Source organism: Dryobates pubescens, chromosome 2 (assembly GCF_014839835.1).
Source record: "Dryobates pubescens isolate bDryPub1 chromosome 2, bDryPub1.pri, whole genome shotgun sequence".
Lineage (NCBI taxonomy): Eukaryota > Metazoa > Chordata > Aves > Piciformes > Picidae > Dryobates > Dryobates pubescens.
This window is the reverse complement of record NC_071613.1, coordinates 27,672,956-27,692,438: the sequence shown is the minus strand read 5'-3', so window position 1 is coordinate 27,692,438 and position 19,483 is coordinate 27,672,956. Positions and strand designations below refer to the sequence as shown.

The following is a 19,483-nucleotide window of genomic DNA, read 5'->3' as shown; positions in this document are numbered from 1 at the left end:
CCTTTGCTGTAAGAAACAACAATGTGACAGAAAAGACATCACTAAAACAGTTGACTCAAGCCAACTCTCATATAAAAAGTAAATGTTCCTGAAGCACTAGCCATTACTACTAGCAGTAAGAAGGGAGGACAGGGTCGGACTGTTTTGAAAGTCACTGTAACATTAATAAAGACATGTTGGTTTTTATCAGCTGGGTCAACTTGTACTGCACAGGAGGGAGAAACCATCAACAGAAACAGAACATTGTTCTCTTAACACTATTTCTGGTTCCTGGTGAAGTCAGTTAATGCAGAAATCTGTTGTGCTGGGTCATTACAATGCAACAACTGAGACACTTTAAAGAGTCTGACATGGCATCAATTACCTTAAATAGTTCAGTGAAGATGCATGGTAAATGATTTCCATTATTTACAAGCTGGTGAAGTTACTTGGTTGATGAGGCCAGAAAAGAATCTGCAAACACATTCTGCTCTAGAGAAGAAGTCCTGCTGCGAAACAGGCCATTGAGCTGAAAAGCAGAACAGATTTTAAGTCTTTCAGAGCATTTGCATGTTGCCAGAGCCCTGAAAACCTCTTTATAAATCTCCAATGTAAATAACTCCATAGAAATAGCAGCTTTTTCTGTCACTCTCCTCATTATATTCTCATTATCAAAAGTGAGGCATTGTGAGCATTGAACAAAGCTCTGCTATGTAAGACCATTGACTACAAAGAGATTTTGTACTGCTGGATGTCTGTCTGGACTAGAGTCACAGTTAGAATAACAGAATGGTAGGGATGGGAAGGTGGCTCTGGAGATCATGCAGTCCAATACCTCAGCTAAATAAAGTAAGTTCACCTAGAACAGGTTGCACAGGATCATGTCCAGGCAGGTTTTTTATATCTCTAGAGAAGGAGACTCCACAACCTCTCTGGGCAGCCTGTTCCAGTGCTCTGTCACCCTCAAAGTGAAAAACATTTTCCTCATGTTCAGGTGGAACTTCCTGTGTTCCAGTTTGTGCTTGTTGCCTCTTGTCCTGTCACTGGGCACCACTGAAAAGAGTCCGGCCCCATCCTCTTGATGCTCACCCTTTAGATATTCATAACCATTGATAAGATCCCTTCTCTGTCTTCCCTTTTCCAGGCTAAAGAGACCCAGCTCTCTTACAAAAAAAGCAATAGAAGAGACCTCGCCAGTGTAAGTTTACTCCTCAATTGATGCTGAGACTGATTTCCTCTTACGCATTGTGATTCTTCCTGTTTCACATTATTCCAGCATTAGGAGCTATATTCCACCTTACAGGAATACGTTCTACCTTACAGTACAGAACTAGAGTACTTCTACAATGGCAGAGGCAAGACTCTAAGTTTCCTCTGAGGGTTAAATGATTATGAACAACATTATAGAGTAAATTGGATGAGGGTGAAAAGACAGTGTCAAGGTAACTCAGATATTTATACCTGGTTGGGCTTGGAGAAACAATGAATCCTTCAGTTTTGTCACTAGCTGCTGCAGTTCCATTTCCTCACTGACTTCCTTCTCATCAGGTAGTACCTTAACTGCAGTAGGATTAGGAACTGTATTCCTCATGAAGCCATTGAGAGAGCTTTCTGCCAATTCAGGTAGATACATTTCATTCTCTTTTGTTTTTTTATACTGTCCCATAAAAGATCTGTCACTCTGCAGGAACACTGACCCCAGTGGGTCTTCTCAGAACATAAGGTCCACCACAGTGGGAACCTCAGGTGTTTGTAAGAGATGCATTCTATTTGCAGAGTTGGGAAGATTCAAAGATTTCCAGTCTGCACATGTTATGGAAGCAGACCTTATTTGGGCAGGATTTAACCCACCCTGCATTCTCTTTTTCAGCAGAACATGTGAGTTTCTTGGCATCATATTCTGACGCTGTGATGACTGCAAAATTGTCTACAACAGACAAAACACAGAAACTACTTTGTGAAAATAACTGATAATCAGATTTGCTAGCACTGATAATTTTGGTTTGATAGCACCAAAATAGGTAGGAAAATAACTTTTTTCTTTTAAATTTCTGGTGAACTAAGCCAATTCTTTTCACAAATAAAACATTTTCCTGCAATAAAATAAACGTCATGTTTGAGCTTGGAGAAATCTATGTGGCCTCTTTTACCCCACATTTCCAATCTGAAGACATTATATTCTTTAATCACAGAATGTTAGGGGCTGGAAGGGACCTTGGAAGATCATCCAGTCCAACCCCCCTGCCAGAGCAAGATCACCTGTACCAGATCACACAGGAACACATCCAGGTGGGTTTTGAATGTCTCCAGAGAATGAGACTCCACAACCCCCCTGGGCAGCCTGTTCCAGTGTTCCATCACCCTCAAAGTGAAAATTTTTTTCCTGATGTTTACATGAAATTTCCAATGCTTCAAGTTCCACCCATTGCCCCTTGTCCTGTCATTGGGCATCACTGAGAAGAGCCTGACTCCATCCTCTTGGCACTCACCCTTTATAAACATTAATGAGGTCACCCCTTAGAGCAGAGAAACATTAGGTGCACAAAATAGTATCAAGAGTGCTGGTCTGCAGGAAAAGGAGTAGTTAGTGTTCCATAACTGCCCATAGCTGTGAAATTTCTGGATGTATTTATCACCATACCTTTACTTCTTTGTTTATTTGCTGCAACTATTTTTGCAGATTTTTATGGCTTGCTCTCACACTTTGGAGCTTTTGTCTTCCTGGCAGTTGTGCAGAAATTGCATTTTGACCTTCCATTTGTCAAACTGCTTTTTTCATGTATCTGCCAGGGACATGAGAGGTTGAGAATTTTACTAAATCACACACACACAAATATATGCAGTTATGGAAAAGAGCAAACACTGTAACACTAACCTTCCCTTCATCAGTTTGGGAAGTATTTGTCATCTTTGGGTTAGAGGCCAGTATTTCAGGAGTGGGTTCCATCCATGGAATTAGCAATAACAGGATTGTTCTAAATGTGGAAAGATGTTAGTTGAATAGAGCTGTGGCCAGGACTGAGCCTTGCACCTTGGCATTTTACTTTTCCCACAAAGGTGGCTGCAACAGAAGAGGCATTTTATCAGTCCCTCTGTCTAGAAGCATCTACTTATGGCAGCTCCTTGACCTGCAAAAGATTCTCATCATTTCTCCCTGGGCAAAAAAGGAGTAAAGGCAGCCTCTACACCACTGATTAAGTTCCTTCTTGTTCCTGGTATTCTATGTAGCTTGTCCAATGATACCAATAGTTTCCGCACAGGCCACTTACCCTTGGAAAGATACTTCGATTTTTGGAATAAGAAGTGCTACCCTCCCATGCACACCAAAGATTTAGAAATTATCTACTTAAGAGCATGACACAAGAGCATGACAGTATGACACACAAAAAACCCAAACCAAACAATCCCCACACCTCTGTTCTAGAGTTGGGATTTCACTAAGAAGTCAGAGTAGAAATACAGTTTTGTTTTCCCCATGGATGAGGTGGAGACAAAGAGCAAAGTTTGTTAATGTTGCAGCAATAAGCCAACTGTTTTGTATTACATAGTTAACTCTTTTTCTCAGTTGCATCCAGAAGTTCATCTCATTCACTTTCTTTTGGGTATCTATTGCCTCACAGAGTAAAGCTCCCTCAGTTTCACTGGAATTATGCAAGGTTTGACTGAATGTGACAGCTAGTCAGACCATTCAAAATTAAAATTACGATGGCCCCTTATAACAGCATTTAATGGATCTTTACTGTAAAATGCTGACTACCTGCAACTAATTCAGAGCCCAGTTCTGTGAATGGGCAAACAAATGCTGGAAGTTGGTCCACAAATAAGGACAAGAGCTTCCCATGAGTAATACGATTCACTCATCCAGTTATATCTGGGTCAGAGGGTGATGCAGGAGTAGACTCCCCAGATATCCTCTCAACTATTGCTAATCTAAACAAAAGCTGTGCTGTATCTCTGTTCTCTGTGAGAACAGAGAGCGAGGCAAGAACAGAGACAATATGAAACTGCAATTGCTTTTTTCTAGTCATGGAGTGCCCTTGTGTGAATTTGTTGCAGCAATTGCACATTGATTTATTACAATGAAGCAAAAACGGAACAGAGAGAACCAAACATACTGAAGGAGGGTAGATTTAGGATCAAATTCAACACTTGGTTGTAATTCTACTATTTTCAGTGGCCACAGATGTAGAATCATAGAATCCAGGCTGGAAAAGACCTGTAACTTCATTGAGTCCAACCATTAACCTAGCACTGCCAAGTCCATGACTAAAACATGCCCCCAAGTGCCATGTCTACACTGATATATACTTCCAGGGATGGTCATTCAACCACTTTCCTGGGCACTCTGTTCCAGTACTTGACAACCCTTTTGGTGAAAAAATGTTTCCTAATGTTCAGCATAAACCTCCCTTGGCACAAACTGAGGCTCTTTCCTCTTATCCTATCACTTGTTACTTGGGAGAGGTGACTGGAACCCTCAGCACAACCTTCTTTCAGGCAGTTGTAGAGAGCGGTAAATTCTCCCCTGAGCCTCCTTTTCTGGAGTCTAAACAACACCACTTCCCTCAGCTGCTTCTGGTGAGATTTGATTATATCTACAGGTCATTCATATAGAACTACCAAAATGAAGGAAGGGAAAGAAAAAGACAAAGGTAAGCATAGTTGCCTATATACTAACAACACCCCTCCACACCCCCTAACAAATCACCCAAGAAATTTGTGGTTCAGGAATTAATATTTTATCATGTCAACAGTTTACATTTTAGAAGGGACCACTGTGATAATCTAAGTCACTAAGTCAGATAATTTCTACCAATAGTTACTGTATCAAGCCTGTTATCTGTTTTAGAAAGACATCCTACTCTGACTTAAAAACTTCATGCAAATTATCAAATTTGGTTTGATTAAGCACTGTTCAGAGACAAATTTGAAAAAAGTCTGCTGTTGTGATACTTCTAGGTGAATGAATATTTTTCCCTTAAAAACAACTTTCAGAAATGTAAACTAACAATTGCAAAAGTGCTGATGAAAGCAAACCAAAACATTTTGCTTTGCCAGAAATGGGTTTTCTTATCATTCATCCTCATTTGACAGGATTTTTATCCCCACAATCTCACAATCTCTAAATGGAAAAATTATTTGTCTTCTAACTCTTCACTAAAGGAGCATTTTCAACCAGTCTTCAGTGATTGTACTACTGCATTTACCTACCTGCTTTCATTGTGAATGGTTTTGATGGATTCATGAATTTTTAACACATCAGCTTCAAAAGGGGCTATTACCTATAACAAAAAAAGAGAAAGTTACCCATTCATAGCTTTATCAGCAATAACATATTTTTGCTTTAAGAGGGCAGGGCAAGTTTGGGATTTGGCCTGGTTTACAGATTTACTTTTTAAAAAATTAACTAATTTCAATCAACTGATGCATTAAAGTATTTCTAATGGCTATTAAAGTGGAAAATCTACTCTATGGAAAAAATTCTTTGTCCTATGACAAATTCTATGTGTGTATGAATTTGTTTTGTTTTAAATTACAACAGAAACCTCATTCCCTGGAATTTCTGCAAGATGGAATATTCTGAACAGTCTCTTCTAAGTCCCAAAATTGCTTTGGGAGATGGAGGGAAAGACTGAATGTACAAGAAAGAGAAACTACTGGTCTTTGGGTGGAAGTAGCAGCCTCTGAGACATGCAGGGGACAGTGGTGCAGAAATTAGGGAGAAAAATACTTTCCAGGTAAACTGCTTTAGAGGCATGGTATAAGCTAGGCTGGATTCATGGCTGCCAAGTGCATGGATTCTATTAAAAGCTACAATTGGACTTACAGACTGCATCTTTTTAAGCAGCACTGAAATCATCTGCATATAAAATGTTGGAAGTCAGTACAAAACTGCTCAAAAATAATTCTCAGCCCAGAGAGAAAATGACCAAGAGAGCACTGCATATGACAGAATTCCACCACAGGGATGCAAGTCCTGTCTCACTGTCTTCTAAAACTGCAAACACCAGCCATCAAAATTACATGCAATGTCTGCTGGCTGGCACTCCATCTCAATATAGAGAGCAGAGTACTAAAAGATAGGTCTTTCAAAGGGCAACACAGGAATAGCAGCCAAAGGATTGACCTGATGTGCACTGGCTTGTTCTCCGTTACTGCACCCTTGGCTTCTGGGAAGAAAAAGAAGGCACAAAGTGGTTTGAACACAACCCAGTGTTCCCTATATTCCAGGTATGTGCTGAACTACCAAGCTCTCAAATAAATATAGAAACAAAAAAATGCTATGTACTTATTTTTATCTACACTGTCTACCCACTCCTCCAGCATTGTTTCTCTGCAGGCAACCTGGAAATAGATTAGTGGAGAGCTTTTATGCATGAACTACTTCAGTTGGAGTGGACATCACTCGGTTTATCCTTAAGAAGGGCCCATTCTGTCCTCTTGCTATTGCCATGGTGACAAAAATGGCCTGAGCCTAAGAAGAATTTAGGTGTTCTTCCTTAACATTTGCTTGCAGTAAGAGGACATGATGCCATGTTTTACTGTCAGAATATAGAGAGGATTCCAGTCTGAACTAGTCTTTAATGTGCTACTCTAAACAAACAAAAAACCAAAACAAATCAACCAAACCAAACAAACACACACTTACACACAAAAATGCAGCTTATGAAGGTCATGGAAGTCAAAGAGTTATTCACTAATCTTGGGGTATCAAATTCAAGCTGCACTCACTTTTGAGATTTAATTTTTTTTTCCATCAGTGAGAAATTAACAAAAAAGTGAGGCTGTCCATTACATTTTTCACTGGTAATTGGAAAGCAATCCAATACTTAATTTGGTAGGTGTTCTCCACTACTTTAGCACTTGTACAGCTTTATATTTTGCTCACCTGAGCTTTTGTTTTGCCTTGCTCTGGTGTCATGCTGTTATTCTCACTCTTCTGCATTACAGTTCTGTTTTCAGATAAGAATTTGGGTGACTCCAGGACAGGTCTGTCTACTAGGAAAGACAAGTTTTCAGGGCCAGGTAGTGGTGAAGCACTGAGTTCTGGAGGGAAACGTATACCAGTAGAGAAAAGATGAGTCTATGGGTATGGTTCTCAGAAAGATCAAAATTAAATTATAGCACAGTAAGGAGACAGCAGTGCTATGGCTAAGCAAGAAGCATTGCTTACTTATGCCTGCTGGCATATTTTGGCTGAAAAAAAAAAAAAGCAATCCTTGAATCAGATTCTATTCTTTCAACAGAATGTCAACAAGAGGTTCTTCTTTCCATCCATTTAATATCAGTGCAATTTGATGCTTCTCCTTTTTGCTTCTTTTAGCCAGAAGCGAAATGTCTTGTGAAGTTCACCTACAACAGGATAGCAAAGGGCCACATATCCTGCTGTTCAGTCTATTCTAGGCTAGGAAAAGCCCAGATACCTATCAGCCCCACAGTGACACCTGTAATGGCAACCCCAAATTCTTTCTTTCACTGCTACCTAAGCATTAGGTAAGTGAAACTCTACAGAATTGCAGAGGAAACTTGACTGATCACAGAAGAATTAAATTACATTCAAAATGAAAAAAAAAAAAAAAAAGTTTCTGAATACAAGTGGGGAAATACTAGCAACAGAAAATGTTTTGCATTTCACCATATTCTGAAAACAAACACTGAATCAATATTCTCTGTGAGAATCACTGTAACTATCATTCCTCAGTCTTGGTTTTCGCAAAAAGTTGGTTTCCAATAGCAATGCACTACCTGGCAGTGTAGCGCAATCAAGTTTCATGAACAGGTTTTTCTCCTCCTTCATGAAAGGATGAAAGTGATTCTTTTAAAGAGGAGTGACAATTTTTTCCATATTTCAGTCTCACTTGAGCCTCACATAGAGAACATATGTGAGATGAAAGACAGTTGCTACATCTTTATACAACTAGGAAGGAATCTTAGCCTTCATATGTCTGCAGTACTTATCTGAACAACCAAAATCTCATGGCAAGAAGGAGAAACAATATGGAAACCAATGCTCACTGTTAACCACTGTGATCAGTGGTAATGAAGTTACATGCTAACTAAAAGCACACAAACCAGAACTGATCTGAAAGAAGTGGGATGTAACATCAACTATTCACTACTACCAGAACAGTAATTGTCAGGCTTGAGTAGAATGACTGTCAGTGAATGCAGTGTAGATCACATGTGCAAAAAATTCACAGTTAATGTCCAGTGAATTTGTCACCAGAGGAGGTGCTTAAAATCCCATGCAGCTGTAGCAGGTACTAAATATTTGCAATGCTTAACCCTAGACTGAGCATAAAAAACGACAGAGAGAGATATGATATAAGGAAGGATGGAAGAAAGACACAAGCATATTATATTCTATATGACAACTAGTCATTAGGTTGTCAGCATGGTAGCCATAGTTGAGCTACAGCAGAATGTGCAGCAGTGTCCCATGTATGCTTTCCCTTTTTACTGGGAAAATTGTTAAGATGGTTTCTGTCATAACAAAAACACTGAACTGGAGGACATAATCAAGCAATATCCCGCAGCCTGACATATTATCCAGGGATTATAAACTCATCAGAAACAGAAACTCACAAAGTCTTCTTGGGAGCAGGAAAGTGCCCCTCCTCTACTATCTCCAGAGCCATCCTTCTTTGAGCCTTCTCTCTTCTGCAGTGCTCTTGAAACAAGTTGTTCCTGATGGTGCGGAGAAAGTGCTTTGCATTCTCCTTTGCTGACATCTATTGGAATGAGGGATAAAAAAGAAGGGAGTGAATTTTCAAACAGATGCTGCCCAGAAGTAGATATGGATCAAGACAAAGGCATGACACAAAAAAGCAAAGGTCCAGCTGGAGACTTATGGCTGCTCGCTTGAGACCTAGAAAGGGAGTTAAGGTACATGATGATGCAGAATGGCAGGGAAGAGTGTCTCCAATTCTGTTAGGTAAGAAAAACACTGCCTGCACCACATTCAGGCTTGGAAATGCCCAACACAAGATTTTGGCAGTTGTAATGATTAAGCCTGACCTAGTATCTAAGTGTCTAAGTTCTTATCAATGGCAAGAAGTACTTTTATACTTGCGTGAAGTGTTAATAGATACAGCTTTCTGTGCCTCTCATCCTCCTCTCATACAATACTGTAAAAGCCATTGTCACAGCAGTGTCAAGCTCAGCTACAACAACTAAACTCAGTAGCTGTAGTATAGGCAGACAAAAAACAACTCTGGAAGTGACTGCTGCACAACATGGGGTAAGTCCTAATAGAGTGAATAGGAAAACAAAAAAACAAACAGCATGCCTCATAGTTCTTGGCATGATAGTAGCATTACCACAAGGTGTCAGCACGGTAAGGAAGAACATTGATGATATTTCAAATCTCCACTCAACATCCCACTCCCTGATAAAGACAATGTGAAAACTTACCCAGCCAATGACAGCACCTACTAAGAGTGGATAGCATGGAAAATGTAGCTTATTACTGATTCTTTTATGTCCCACACAAAGGGCATAACAATGGTATCTGTCATAGTGAGTGGCTTGTCTTTTTATTTTGGTATAAATTCTGGCCATGAAAGTAATATTTCACTGTTACTCTCTTCTCACTAATAGTAACCTTGCAGGTTTAGAGTTTTTTATTTGTTTGTTTGGTTGGTTTTTGCCAAGCTGCAAATCCTGCATCAATAATACAGTGATACTACAGTTCTATGCCAGAGTGTCCTACTGACTTCAGTCCTGTAGTGTAATCAAACATAAAATGTATCAATCATATTTTCTTTTTCCTCCTTGATAAGGATACTCCTACAAGATCTGCTGTGTAACAGCACAGCAGGGGCATTACCTGATTTAAGTCTGTTAGTAGGCTTCTCAGGGCACTACAGGTAATCAAGGTTTCCTTGCCATCAGGGACAGCTTAAAGCTGGAAGAAAGCTGAAAACAACTACAGGAAAGAAACTGGAATCCTGGCAGAGCCTGAAGTCTCTTGTAGATACTTACTCTCCAACTATCTACATGATCATTGCAGCCGACCAGATAAACCGCTCAAAAAATTTCCACTTTATTGTCCATCTAGCAGGCACTCAGTGACTGCTGTGACAATACTTTTTCCTACAGGTAGGGGAAAGAGAAGGAAAGCAAGGAAATTATGGCAATTCATTATTCCTAGCAGTTAAGACTGGTAAGGGTGAAGGAAACAACAAGCTTGTTTTCATGTCTATAATGCAAATATTTTAATATGTTTATACAAGATATGCCCTTTTAAAATTGTGACTTCCTTATTGCAATTTGTAAGGAAACACACAATATGCAGTGGGAGAGTATGAGGCAAATATCACACACACACACAGAATCATCAAGGTTGGAAGAGACCTCAAAGATCAAGTCCAACCTGTCACCACAGACCGCATGACTAAGCCACGGCACCAAGTGCCACATCCAATCCCTTCTTGAACACTTCCAGGGATGGTGACTCCACCACCTCCCTGGGCAGCCTATTCCAATGGCTAACAACTCCCTCTGTGAAGAACTTTCTCCTCACCTCAAGCCTAAACTTCCCCTGGAGCAGCTTGAGACTTGTGGTCCATTCTCCATTCTGAGCATTTAACTGAGGCAGAAATCCTTGTGCTGCACATTTCACTAGTCTACCTTTATCTGTTTAGCTTAGTTCCCCAAGCATTTTTGTCTAATGTTAAAAGGGCTCTTAATGTTTCCTGGATCAAATATGTAAAATTGTTTTCTAATCCAGTAAAATTTAAGCCATTTTCCATTCTTTTCTGCTAGGCACACAGAATGTGGCCTTTGTTTTTGAGCTCTACTTATCTTAAATTTTACTACAATTAGTTTGGAGACTTTTTATGCAAAGATGGCCACAGACATTTGTGGAAACATTTTCTTCTGCATCAGCCTTTCCCTAGAACTAAGACATCAACAAAGTTTACTTTGTGCATGGCAGAACTGTATTCTCTGTTAAAGTAAAAAAAAAAAAAATTACAATAGAGACTTTTCTCAATGTTCAGTATTTCAGGCAGTGTATAAAATTTAGATTTCCTACCTCTGTACTTAGCCAGTAGAGTGTCACCTGAAAGGGCAATTAGGGCAGCTGCAGCAGATCTAATTTTGATATAACCTGTTCCAGATCCAGAAAAATAAAATAAATTCACTACAGTCACTGAGAATGTAAAAACTGAACCTCCACAGAAAAAAATATTGCTGTGTCAGAAGACAACTTTAAAAACTCACCCCCTTTTATATGTATATAACTGATGTCTCATTTTTGTGATTTTTTTTTTTTAATCTAAGATTCTTTGTCACTGAACATAATTGCCGAGTTAACTGTTTGAGTTATGCAATCATAAACAAAAAAGACAGCATCCTTCAAAGATAGAATAGAATAGAATAGACCAGGTTGGAATAGACCTTCAAGATCTCACATTCTAAGTAAAATGTAATTTTACAGTACATGTCCTAATAAATTTCTGCTCTTTCTTTGTGGAGAATATGGAAGAGAAAGTAGGATTACAATCTGGGTTTTGTGTTATACCATCAAACAGCTTCACTGTGGCCCCAGACCTGCACTGAGCTTCTCTTGGGCTGATTCAATTTAATTTCAGTCCATGTCAATTTATTCAAAAGGATATATGGAAGAGCAGGGCTTTGGTTTTGACAGATTATAAAGAATGGAACTTAATTTAGCTTAGTTGCCCAAGTTTGCAACATAGGGATCCAATGGAAAACATTTCTTTATGTGAAGACAAAGCAGACATGAATTGGAAACTATAAATCAGAATAAAACAGAACTATAAAACAGAATTCTGGAATTCTGTTTTTAAGATATCAGTTCTGCAAAGCAGTATTGAACTTCAGAATATCATTACATAAAATTGTCTTCAAGAATCTTGATAGTCAAAATGCTAGTCTCTGTTAAGCTGTTGAGAGAAAAAGTTAGTATGGACCAGCAGACATCTGGATTTCCAGGTAATTCTGGAAACATTTGACCACTGTTTCTCTGATCAATCTTTTGCCTCATATCCTATAGATGAACTACTATCACTGTATATACTAAGGAAAAAAAATCTAAAAGGGACAGCTGCATACAGAAATGGTGCAAGGGTGGTAGAGACAGTCTAGTAGTACTTTGTGATAGATTTACAGCTGTGCTTCCTCTCACCTGCCATACATGGAGGCCAGCAGGCTCATTGTGAATTCAGCAGCTCTTGGATCTGCCTGACCTGTTTTTTCTCACCCTTTGAAACATTTTTCAGCATTCCAGAGATCTGCTGTATGTTCAGAACAATCTGCTTTCCCCTCTGGCTCCCTTCACTTTATAGGAAGTGCTGAATCAGAGAAACATCAAGCAAATCCACCGTGGTAAAATGAAGGGAGAAATGAATGAGGATTCCTGCATTTCAATGAATGAAAGCTCAACGTTTTTTTACTAGAAGTGCCTAGCTAAGACAAGTCTGTAAAATGAAATCTAAACCAATATGCAACATAAAAAGGAAACAATCCGAGAAAGGTCTTGTGGGGTTTATGAATCTAGCCAAACTTGTGATACAAAGTAAGACCATCTCAACTTAAATTCCCTGGATGTGATTTAGGGATAGATAGGAAGGGAAGAAAATAGCATGACTAACTGCATCCAAATTATAGAACTTTCACTCTATGTACAGATATAGCATAAAGCTACACGATTCAGTATTTCAGAAAAAAAAAATCAACAGGAAAACTGTGAAAACAATTTATGCATTGATGTAAGCTATCTCCTCATGCACAAAGAGAAGGGTGGCACTGTGGCCAAGAAAGGGGCAAACAAGCTGTTTTATAGACATGCCATGGAAAATCAATATCCAGTGGGAAAAGAGAGTTATGGGGTCTTGAAGGCCACATTCAATACTGCAGATGAATGATCAATTAAAATCACCATCAGAACAGAAAGATTGTAGTAGGCTGAAAGTTTGTTGATTGTCGAAGAAGCAGAGAACTTAGAATTGGCTGAGAGAGATGGGGCTGTTCAGCCTGAAGACGGCTCCAGGGAGACCTTAGAGCAGCCTTCCAGTACCAGAAAAGGGCCAAGAAAGCTGGGAAGGCATTTTTTACAAGGGCTTGTAGTGATAGGACAGGAAAGAATGAATTGAAGCTTGAGGAGACCAGATTTAGACTGGGTATTAGGAAGAAAGTAAGGCTGATGGGACACTGGAACAGGTTGCCCAGGAAGGTCATGGATGCCTTCTTCCTGGAGGTTTTTAAGGCTGGTTGGATGAAGCTTCAAGAATCCTGGTCCAGTGGAAGGTGGTCCTGTCAGTGCCAGGTGGGGTGTGGATCTTTAAGGTACCTTCCAAATCAAACCATTCTATGAATCTATGATTATGTCACCTATGGTCTTTCCAGCACCGGTGGGAAAATAGACACTGGTGAATCTCAGTCTGTAAACCCTTGTGCAATCCTGGCCACCAATGCTCATGGAGGAGCAGAGTAACTGGAGTAGGTGCCATGGGTGCCTAGAGAAGACATGAAGGACTAGGCAACAGAGATAATCAAAAACAGTAGCGGTGTAAATAGGTACTTCTGTGCTGTGACATGGCCAATGCCAACAAACAAGTCATCTTTTCTGTGCTACACTGAAGGCCTCACCTGCAATGTTGCACATTGTCAGCAACAGATTGTTTCAGGTGGAGAATTCAAGATTTACATGCAATTTAGCTCAATATGGAATTTATAGCCAGTAATTTCAAAGTGATCCAGATGACCAGGGCTTTGTTCCTTAACTTTTTACTTGCAAGTATTTCTCACTCGCTTCAAAAACAGGGAGAATGAGTGCCAGACAGGGGGTTTCTGGTCTATTATATTTTGTTTCCTTCTTATTAATACTTACAGTGTTAAAAATACTGCCTGTCAATGCATTTTTGACAATACACAATTATCTCAAATCAATTCCTAAACACATAGGAATTTGACATGTAATAATAATAGATACAACAATAACCTGCAGATAAATATTTATAATTTCCAGTGGTGTCTACACAGCAGCATTACAGATTGTAATAATTTTATTCTCCCTTGCCTTTAGAATTTTGCTGATGTATTTCTATTGACATTCAGAAGGGGAAAAAAAATCAATTTGTATATGAAGCTCTTATGTGTTCGTAATGCTTTCTGAGATTCTCAGGTGGAAAATGAGGGAAAAGTAGCATAATAACTCATGGTGACAGCAACATAAATTTTTTACAGATCCTTCTCCCCATCAAAGCACAAGATTCTCGTCAGCTACTAACATTAGCAGACTTTGTACTGAGCGTAGTTCTAGGGCTGTTCTGTAGATGGAGCTCTGAACATCATTGAAAGCCTCTGTGGGAAAAAAACACCACATTACAATAAAGTGTCTGGGTTTTGCTTTTTTTGTTTGTTTGTTTGTTTTTTAATCTAAATAACCCCACAATACTCTGAAGACAAATCTTTTAAAATGAATAGGAGAAATTAAAACATTCTTTTTTCCCCTTTACAATAGCTTTGCAAGGGAAATGGCCTTCTTATGACCAGTGACATGACAAGACACAAAAATAGTATTTAACATAAAGAGCACACCTGCTTCTTTGGGTATCAAATCTATTCACAATGAGAAAAAAAAGGATATGCATTGTGCATACTTTTAGCCAAGATCACAATTAAATAATATTTCTTCAGGCAAAAGAGCCTATCTTGATAAGAGAGACTTTTCTACAGTTTGTCAGTCAGCACAGCAGGATACATTTCAAGCATTAAACAAATGTTCGGGTAAGATCAGCATCTGGGACTCTTAGAGAAGATCATAAGTAATTCAACAGAGCAACTGGCTTTTGACATACCTCATTAGTAATCCTGCTCAAGATAGAATAGAATAGAATAGACTGGGTTGGAAGAGACCTTCAAGATCATCGTGTCCAACCCATCAACCAATCCAACCCCCCTAAACAACTAACCCATGGCACCAAGCACCCCATCAAGTCTCCTCCTGAAAACTTCCAATGACAGCGACTCCACCACCTCCCCAGGCAGCCCATTCCAATGGGCAATCACTCCCTCTGTATAGAACTTTTTCCTCACATCCAACCTAAACCTCCCCTGGTGCAGCCTGAGACTGTGTCCTCTTGTTCTGGTACTGGCTGCCTGGGAGAAGAGACCATCATCCGTCTGTCTACAACCTCCCTTCAGGTAGTTGTAGAGAGTGATAAGGTCACCCCTGAGTCTCCTTCTCTCCAGGCTTAGCAACCCCAGCTCCCTCAGTCTTTCCTCATAGGGCTTGTGTTCCAAGCCCGTCACCAACTTTGTTGCCCTTCTCTGGACTCGTTCCAGCAAGTCAACATCCTCCCTGTACCCTTACATAATGTCAGTTCTTTCCTTCCACATCACTAAAGGATGGTTTCCTGAGTGGGATGTAAGGGCTTCTGAATATGACCTATACCTCATACTTTGCACAGATACTTCAAACTTAAAAAACAATAAACAAAAAAGGCTTGTTTGCAAAAATTTAGAAACTAGAAAGGATTTACCAGTTATCCTTCTGTCCTCACATACTTTCTCCCTGTACTTCATATAGGAAGTGTTACAGTTGATTAAGGACTAAGATAAGCAACAGATGTGCATAAACAAGTAGAGATAACCCACAAAATGCTGTTTAGTCGAGAAAGTAGCCAATTTGTGTGGAATGGCTTCCCACAAATGTAGCAGACTAATGTTAATAGTAAGCAAATTACAGGCTCTGCTGGTTCCCAGATGCTGCCTAAGATACAGAAATAAGCCAGTATCTGCTATACCATCTGTTTAGTCCTGCTCTTGTCATACTGTGTTTTGTGATATTATTTGGAGATGTAGTGTAGTATGTCACACAATGTGAAAAATTAGTTTTGACTTCTGTGTATCATCAGTTCTTTTTTCTTCAGTAAACTGATCCAAATCTCTTTTGAAAGTAACAGAAAAACTCTCACAGTTTTCAGTAGGCTATGGATTAAATTCCAAATGCTTATTTTCAAATACAAATGCTAGAAACATACATGTGATCCAACTCAAAACACCCTACATGTGCAAGATGACTTTCTAAGTGGAGGGAATCTGCTTTAGTAGCCATCTGCTACTCATTTCAAGTTCATTCTTACAGATAAAATGTGGCCTCAAAGCAGGGCATTCTGTGTCTTTCAAGAACAGTTCCAGATTTAACTTGAGAGAGCACACAAGTAAAACAGTGGAAGAATATCCCAAATAAAATACAAAATATTTTAGGATTGTTATTTATGACAAGCTATTTAGGAGCTGTAAACTCTTTTGTTTGTCACAGGTCACTTGCAAGTTCTGCATTTTGTTCTACGTTATCTAGCAGATGAAGTACTCACTATGATTTTGCACTCAGAAAGGGAATGTATGGCCGTCCTTCATGCCTAGAGAACATGTGCAAAAAACATATCCTATATTATAAATTAGGGAACGTGGCCCCTTTATGCCTGACCAGTCCATAAGCCCAGGTGATAATGGCAAAGAAGGTGTCAGGACAGATCCAAAAATAAAGACAGGACATCACAGCTGTCGTTATGTGCTACAGCACAAAGATTCTGAAAGTGGCATTAATTCATTACAACTCAGTAGTTTCTATTCAGACAGACACAGATGATGTCAAGACACATCTCTTGAGAAAAGTTGGGAAAAAATGAGAAAAATCCTTACCCTGCAAGTCTGGATCCATTTGAAACAGATGGCATTAGGCGTTCTACAATGAAATAAGCCAAAGTGTAAAAGCACATTTTCTAGACAGAGATATATGAAACCATTCAGATCAAACCTTTTAATCTGAGCAACTTACTGGATGCATTTCAGAAATGGAATTAGAAAAAATTACACAAAACAACATAATAGTTTTGGTGTCAAGTGCAGAGAAACTCCAGAAAATTGTGTGCTCTCTGCTTGGGATAAAGCGCAAACAACTCCAGTAATTACAGAACAGTACCAGGGCAAAACCAGTTTCAAATACAGGAAATGGGATCTTTCACCATTGAGTTCAGTTTTCACATATAGGATTGCATACATCTACATCAGATTCTTTCCAAGATTAATTGATTGCAATTGATCACAAGACTACTTTCTAAAATTTTCAAACAGAAATAAAGTTTTCATCTGAGCTGACACTTTTTCTTTCTGAACTGAGAAGGAAAGCAAAGCATAACCATGAACTGACTTCTCTACACAATCCTGAAAGCAAAAGTAATTATGTCCCTGATAATAAGAGAAACTAAATGCCTCTGCTCAGGATTAACACTATAAGTAACATTGTATTTTTAAACACAAAAATAAATTATGAATATGAATAAATATGAATTCAGTATACTAACTACCTTTTGGCTATCTGAATTTACCCAAATATTCACTTTAATATGGCAAATTATGAAGCATAAACATGCAGGGATCTATGATACCATAAATATGCTTCTCACCATTTTAACTGGTGAAAGCTGCAGCTTCATATTTCAGCCTCTAAATAACCTATAAATACTTAAAAGGATGAAATAAATATTTGGTTTAATAACTTTTTCAATAAAGACTACAATGCCACAGATTTTATTGAAGTCTTTCTTTGAAAGAAATACTACTATGTTGTTTTTTCACCATTCTTCCATTTTCTTCCTTACTCAGGTTTAGAGTTTTGACCCAATCCCGGGTTCTGCAAGACTGCAGTTCTGTCCAACATGTACACAGGCATGAAGCTTTCCTTTTACAATTACTCCACTCCTAAAATAGTGCAGTAATATATGCCTCTGTATAACGTGATAGAAAAGTCAGTGTATGGAAATCAATGAAATCTCAAGATTCTAAGCAATTAATTAAACACATGTGCTTAATGAAAACTACATATAGCAACCTAAAAGACAGACTTACAAACAGAGTTTGATTCATGTATTCCTCCTTTTCTTCCCCCCTCCCCACCAAAGGTACATAAAATAAAGCAAGAGGGTGAATGTAAAAAGAATACAGGTTAAACTCACCTAAATTAGAACTCATTACTATTTGCTCACTCAAATAAGGAAAGATGCAGCATGAATTATCTATTAGTACTTGATACTTACTGTAAGATGGCAAGCTCTCTATCCAGTACAGCACAATGTCTTTAAATTACCCACATGGCTAACAACAATATGCTCTTGTACTAGGGTACTCATGGTCTCAAAGTTAGGCATGTTGTTTATGTGTATCACCAAACTATCTGTAATTGTGCAATGTCATAATATCATACCAAGGAACCCTCCCTCCATAAAGTTATGAAAGGCATTATCAATACATGTAAAGTCTACATTTTTATATGCAAAACTCTATGGAGAATCCAGATTGTGATTTCAGTAGGATTGCTTGGGTAAAATGAACAGGATCTGCTTCACAGTTAACACATCTACTTTGTAATGAACATAATATGAAAGTAGAAGCAGTATCTGTCTGCCATCAAATTTGAACTAACTCTTCATTGATAATACATTATTTCAGTCAGTGTGTGGTATTTCAGCTACATGTGCCCTTTACTAATAATTAAAAACACTTCCACAAACAAATTTTAAATGAATTACAATTGTAGACGAAACATTTTTTACAATTCTAAACCCTGATCCCATTAACGCAAACATTTTTATGTAGAGAAGTAGCTTTATTCTTGAATCCTACTGGAATGCTCAAGAACAGTAACTTGTCTTATTACACGTATGTATTGTTTGCCCACACAGGTTCTCAGAATATGTACTTTAGCAAATGAAATGCAATTTTAAACATTCTGTATAATTAAGTTAAAGTACAGAGAAAGACAAACTGGATCAAGTAAGGCAGAAATCTCCAAGTAGATCAACTGACTTCATCACAGAGGCCTTCCTTCTTTTGAAATCAGACAGCACATCATCAACATTTTAAATATACATAAAATAAACTACAATTACTTCTGTTTCATGTGAAGGGTGAAAACATTCTTTGTTGCATTCAAAGGCTGAAATTATTGCCTCCTCTTAAATATCATAACCACACTTACCTTTCTCTCAGCTACTGACTGAAGTCCTAGAAGTTGGACGACACCACCAGAGAAGCCCAGTAGTTTTATAGCACTTAGAAGTTGACTTCAAGACACAGTACTAAAGGTTTTTCTTTTAAATGAATGCTGTGCACAACAAATGCCTGGCAAAGGCCCAGATCAAAGTATCAGGTAATTGTCTAAGCAGTCAAAACAGAGAACACTAATTAATTAGTAATAAATACCCTGAATTATTAAAGATAAAAATTCTTTGATCTTTGTTTCAAAGCAATTTTTCCATATGGTTGGAGTGAAATATTTCTAAATTGAGGGGCCTTTACTTTACTTTACTCCCAGTTGCTGAGAAACAGTGTTGCTATAGAGACTGAAATTGAGGTGAAAGCTAGCACAATAATGCAGACAGCACAGTCTCATGTAACAAACAGTGCAACTACAAAAAAGGAAAAATAGTAAGTTCTAGTGGTAATGACCTAGAATAGCCTATTTAATTTA

General features: G+C 38.5%; 2 protein-coding genes across 3 annotated transcripts in view; both read right to left on the bottom strand.

The window, feature by feature from the left end:
* The window catches only part of KLF7 (KLF transcription factor 7), a 412,385-nt gene that overhangs the window by 256,223 nt on the left and 136,679 nt on the right, over window positions 1-19,483 (bottom strand). The gene's annotated exons all lie outside the window — the stretch shown is intronic.
* Window positions 405-19,045, bottom strand: DYTN (dystrotelin). Its single transcript, XM_054173038.1, is given in 14 exon segments — window positions 405-508; window positions 1,441-1,906; window positions 2,621-2,679; window positions 2,682-2,748; window positions 5,178-5,261; window positions 6,869-7,037; window positions 8,569-8,711; window positions 9,809-9,897; window positions 11,018-11,104; window positions 12,135-12,206; window positions 12,209-12,328; window positions 14,236-14,310; window positions 16,657-16,699; window positions 18,992-19,045. Coding segments are annotated over 13 exon segments (1,554 nt in total). The 5' UTR covers window positions 16,676-16,699; window positions 18,992-19,045.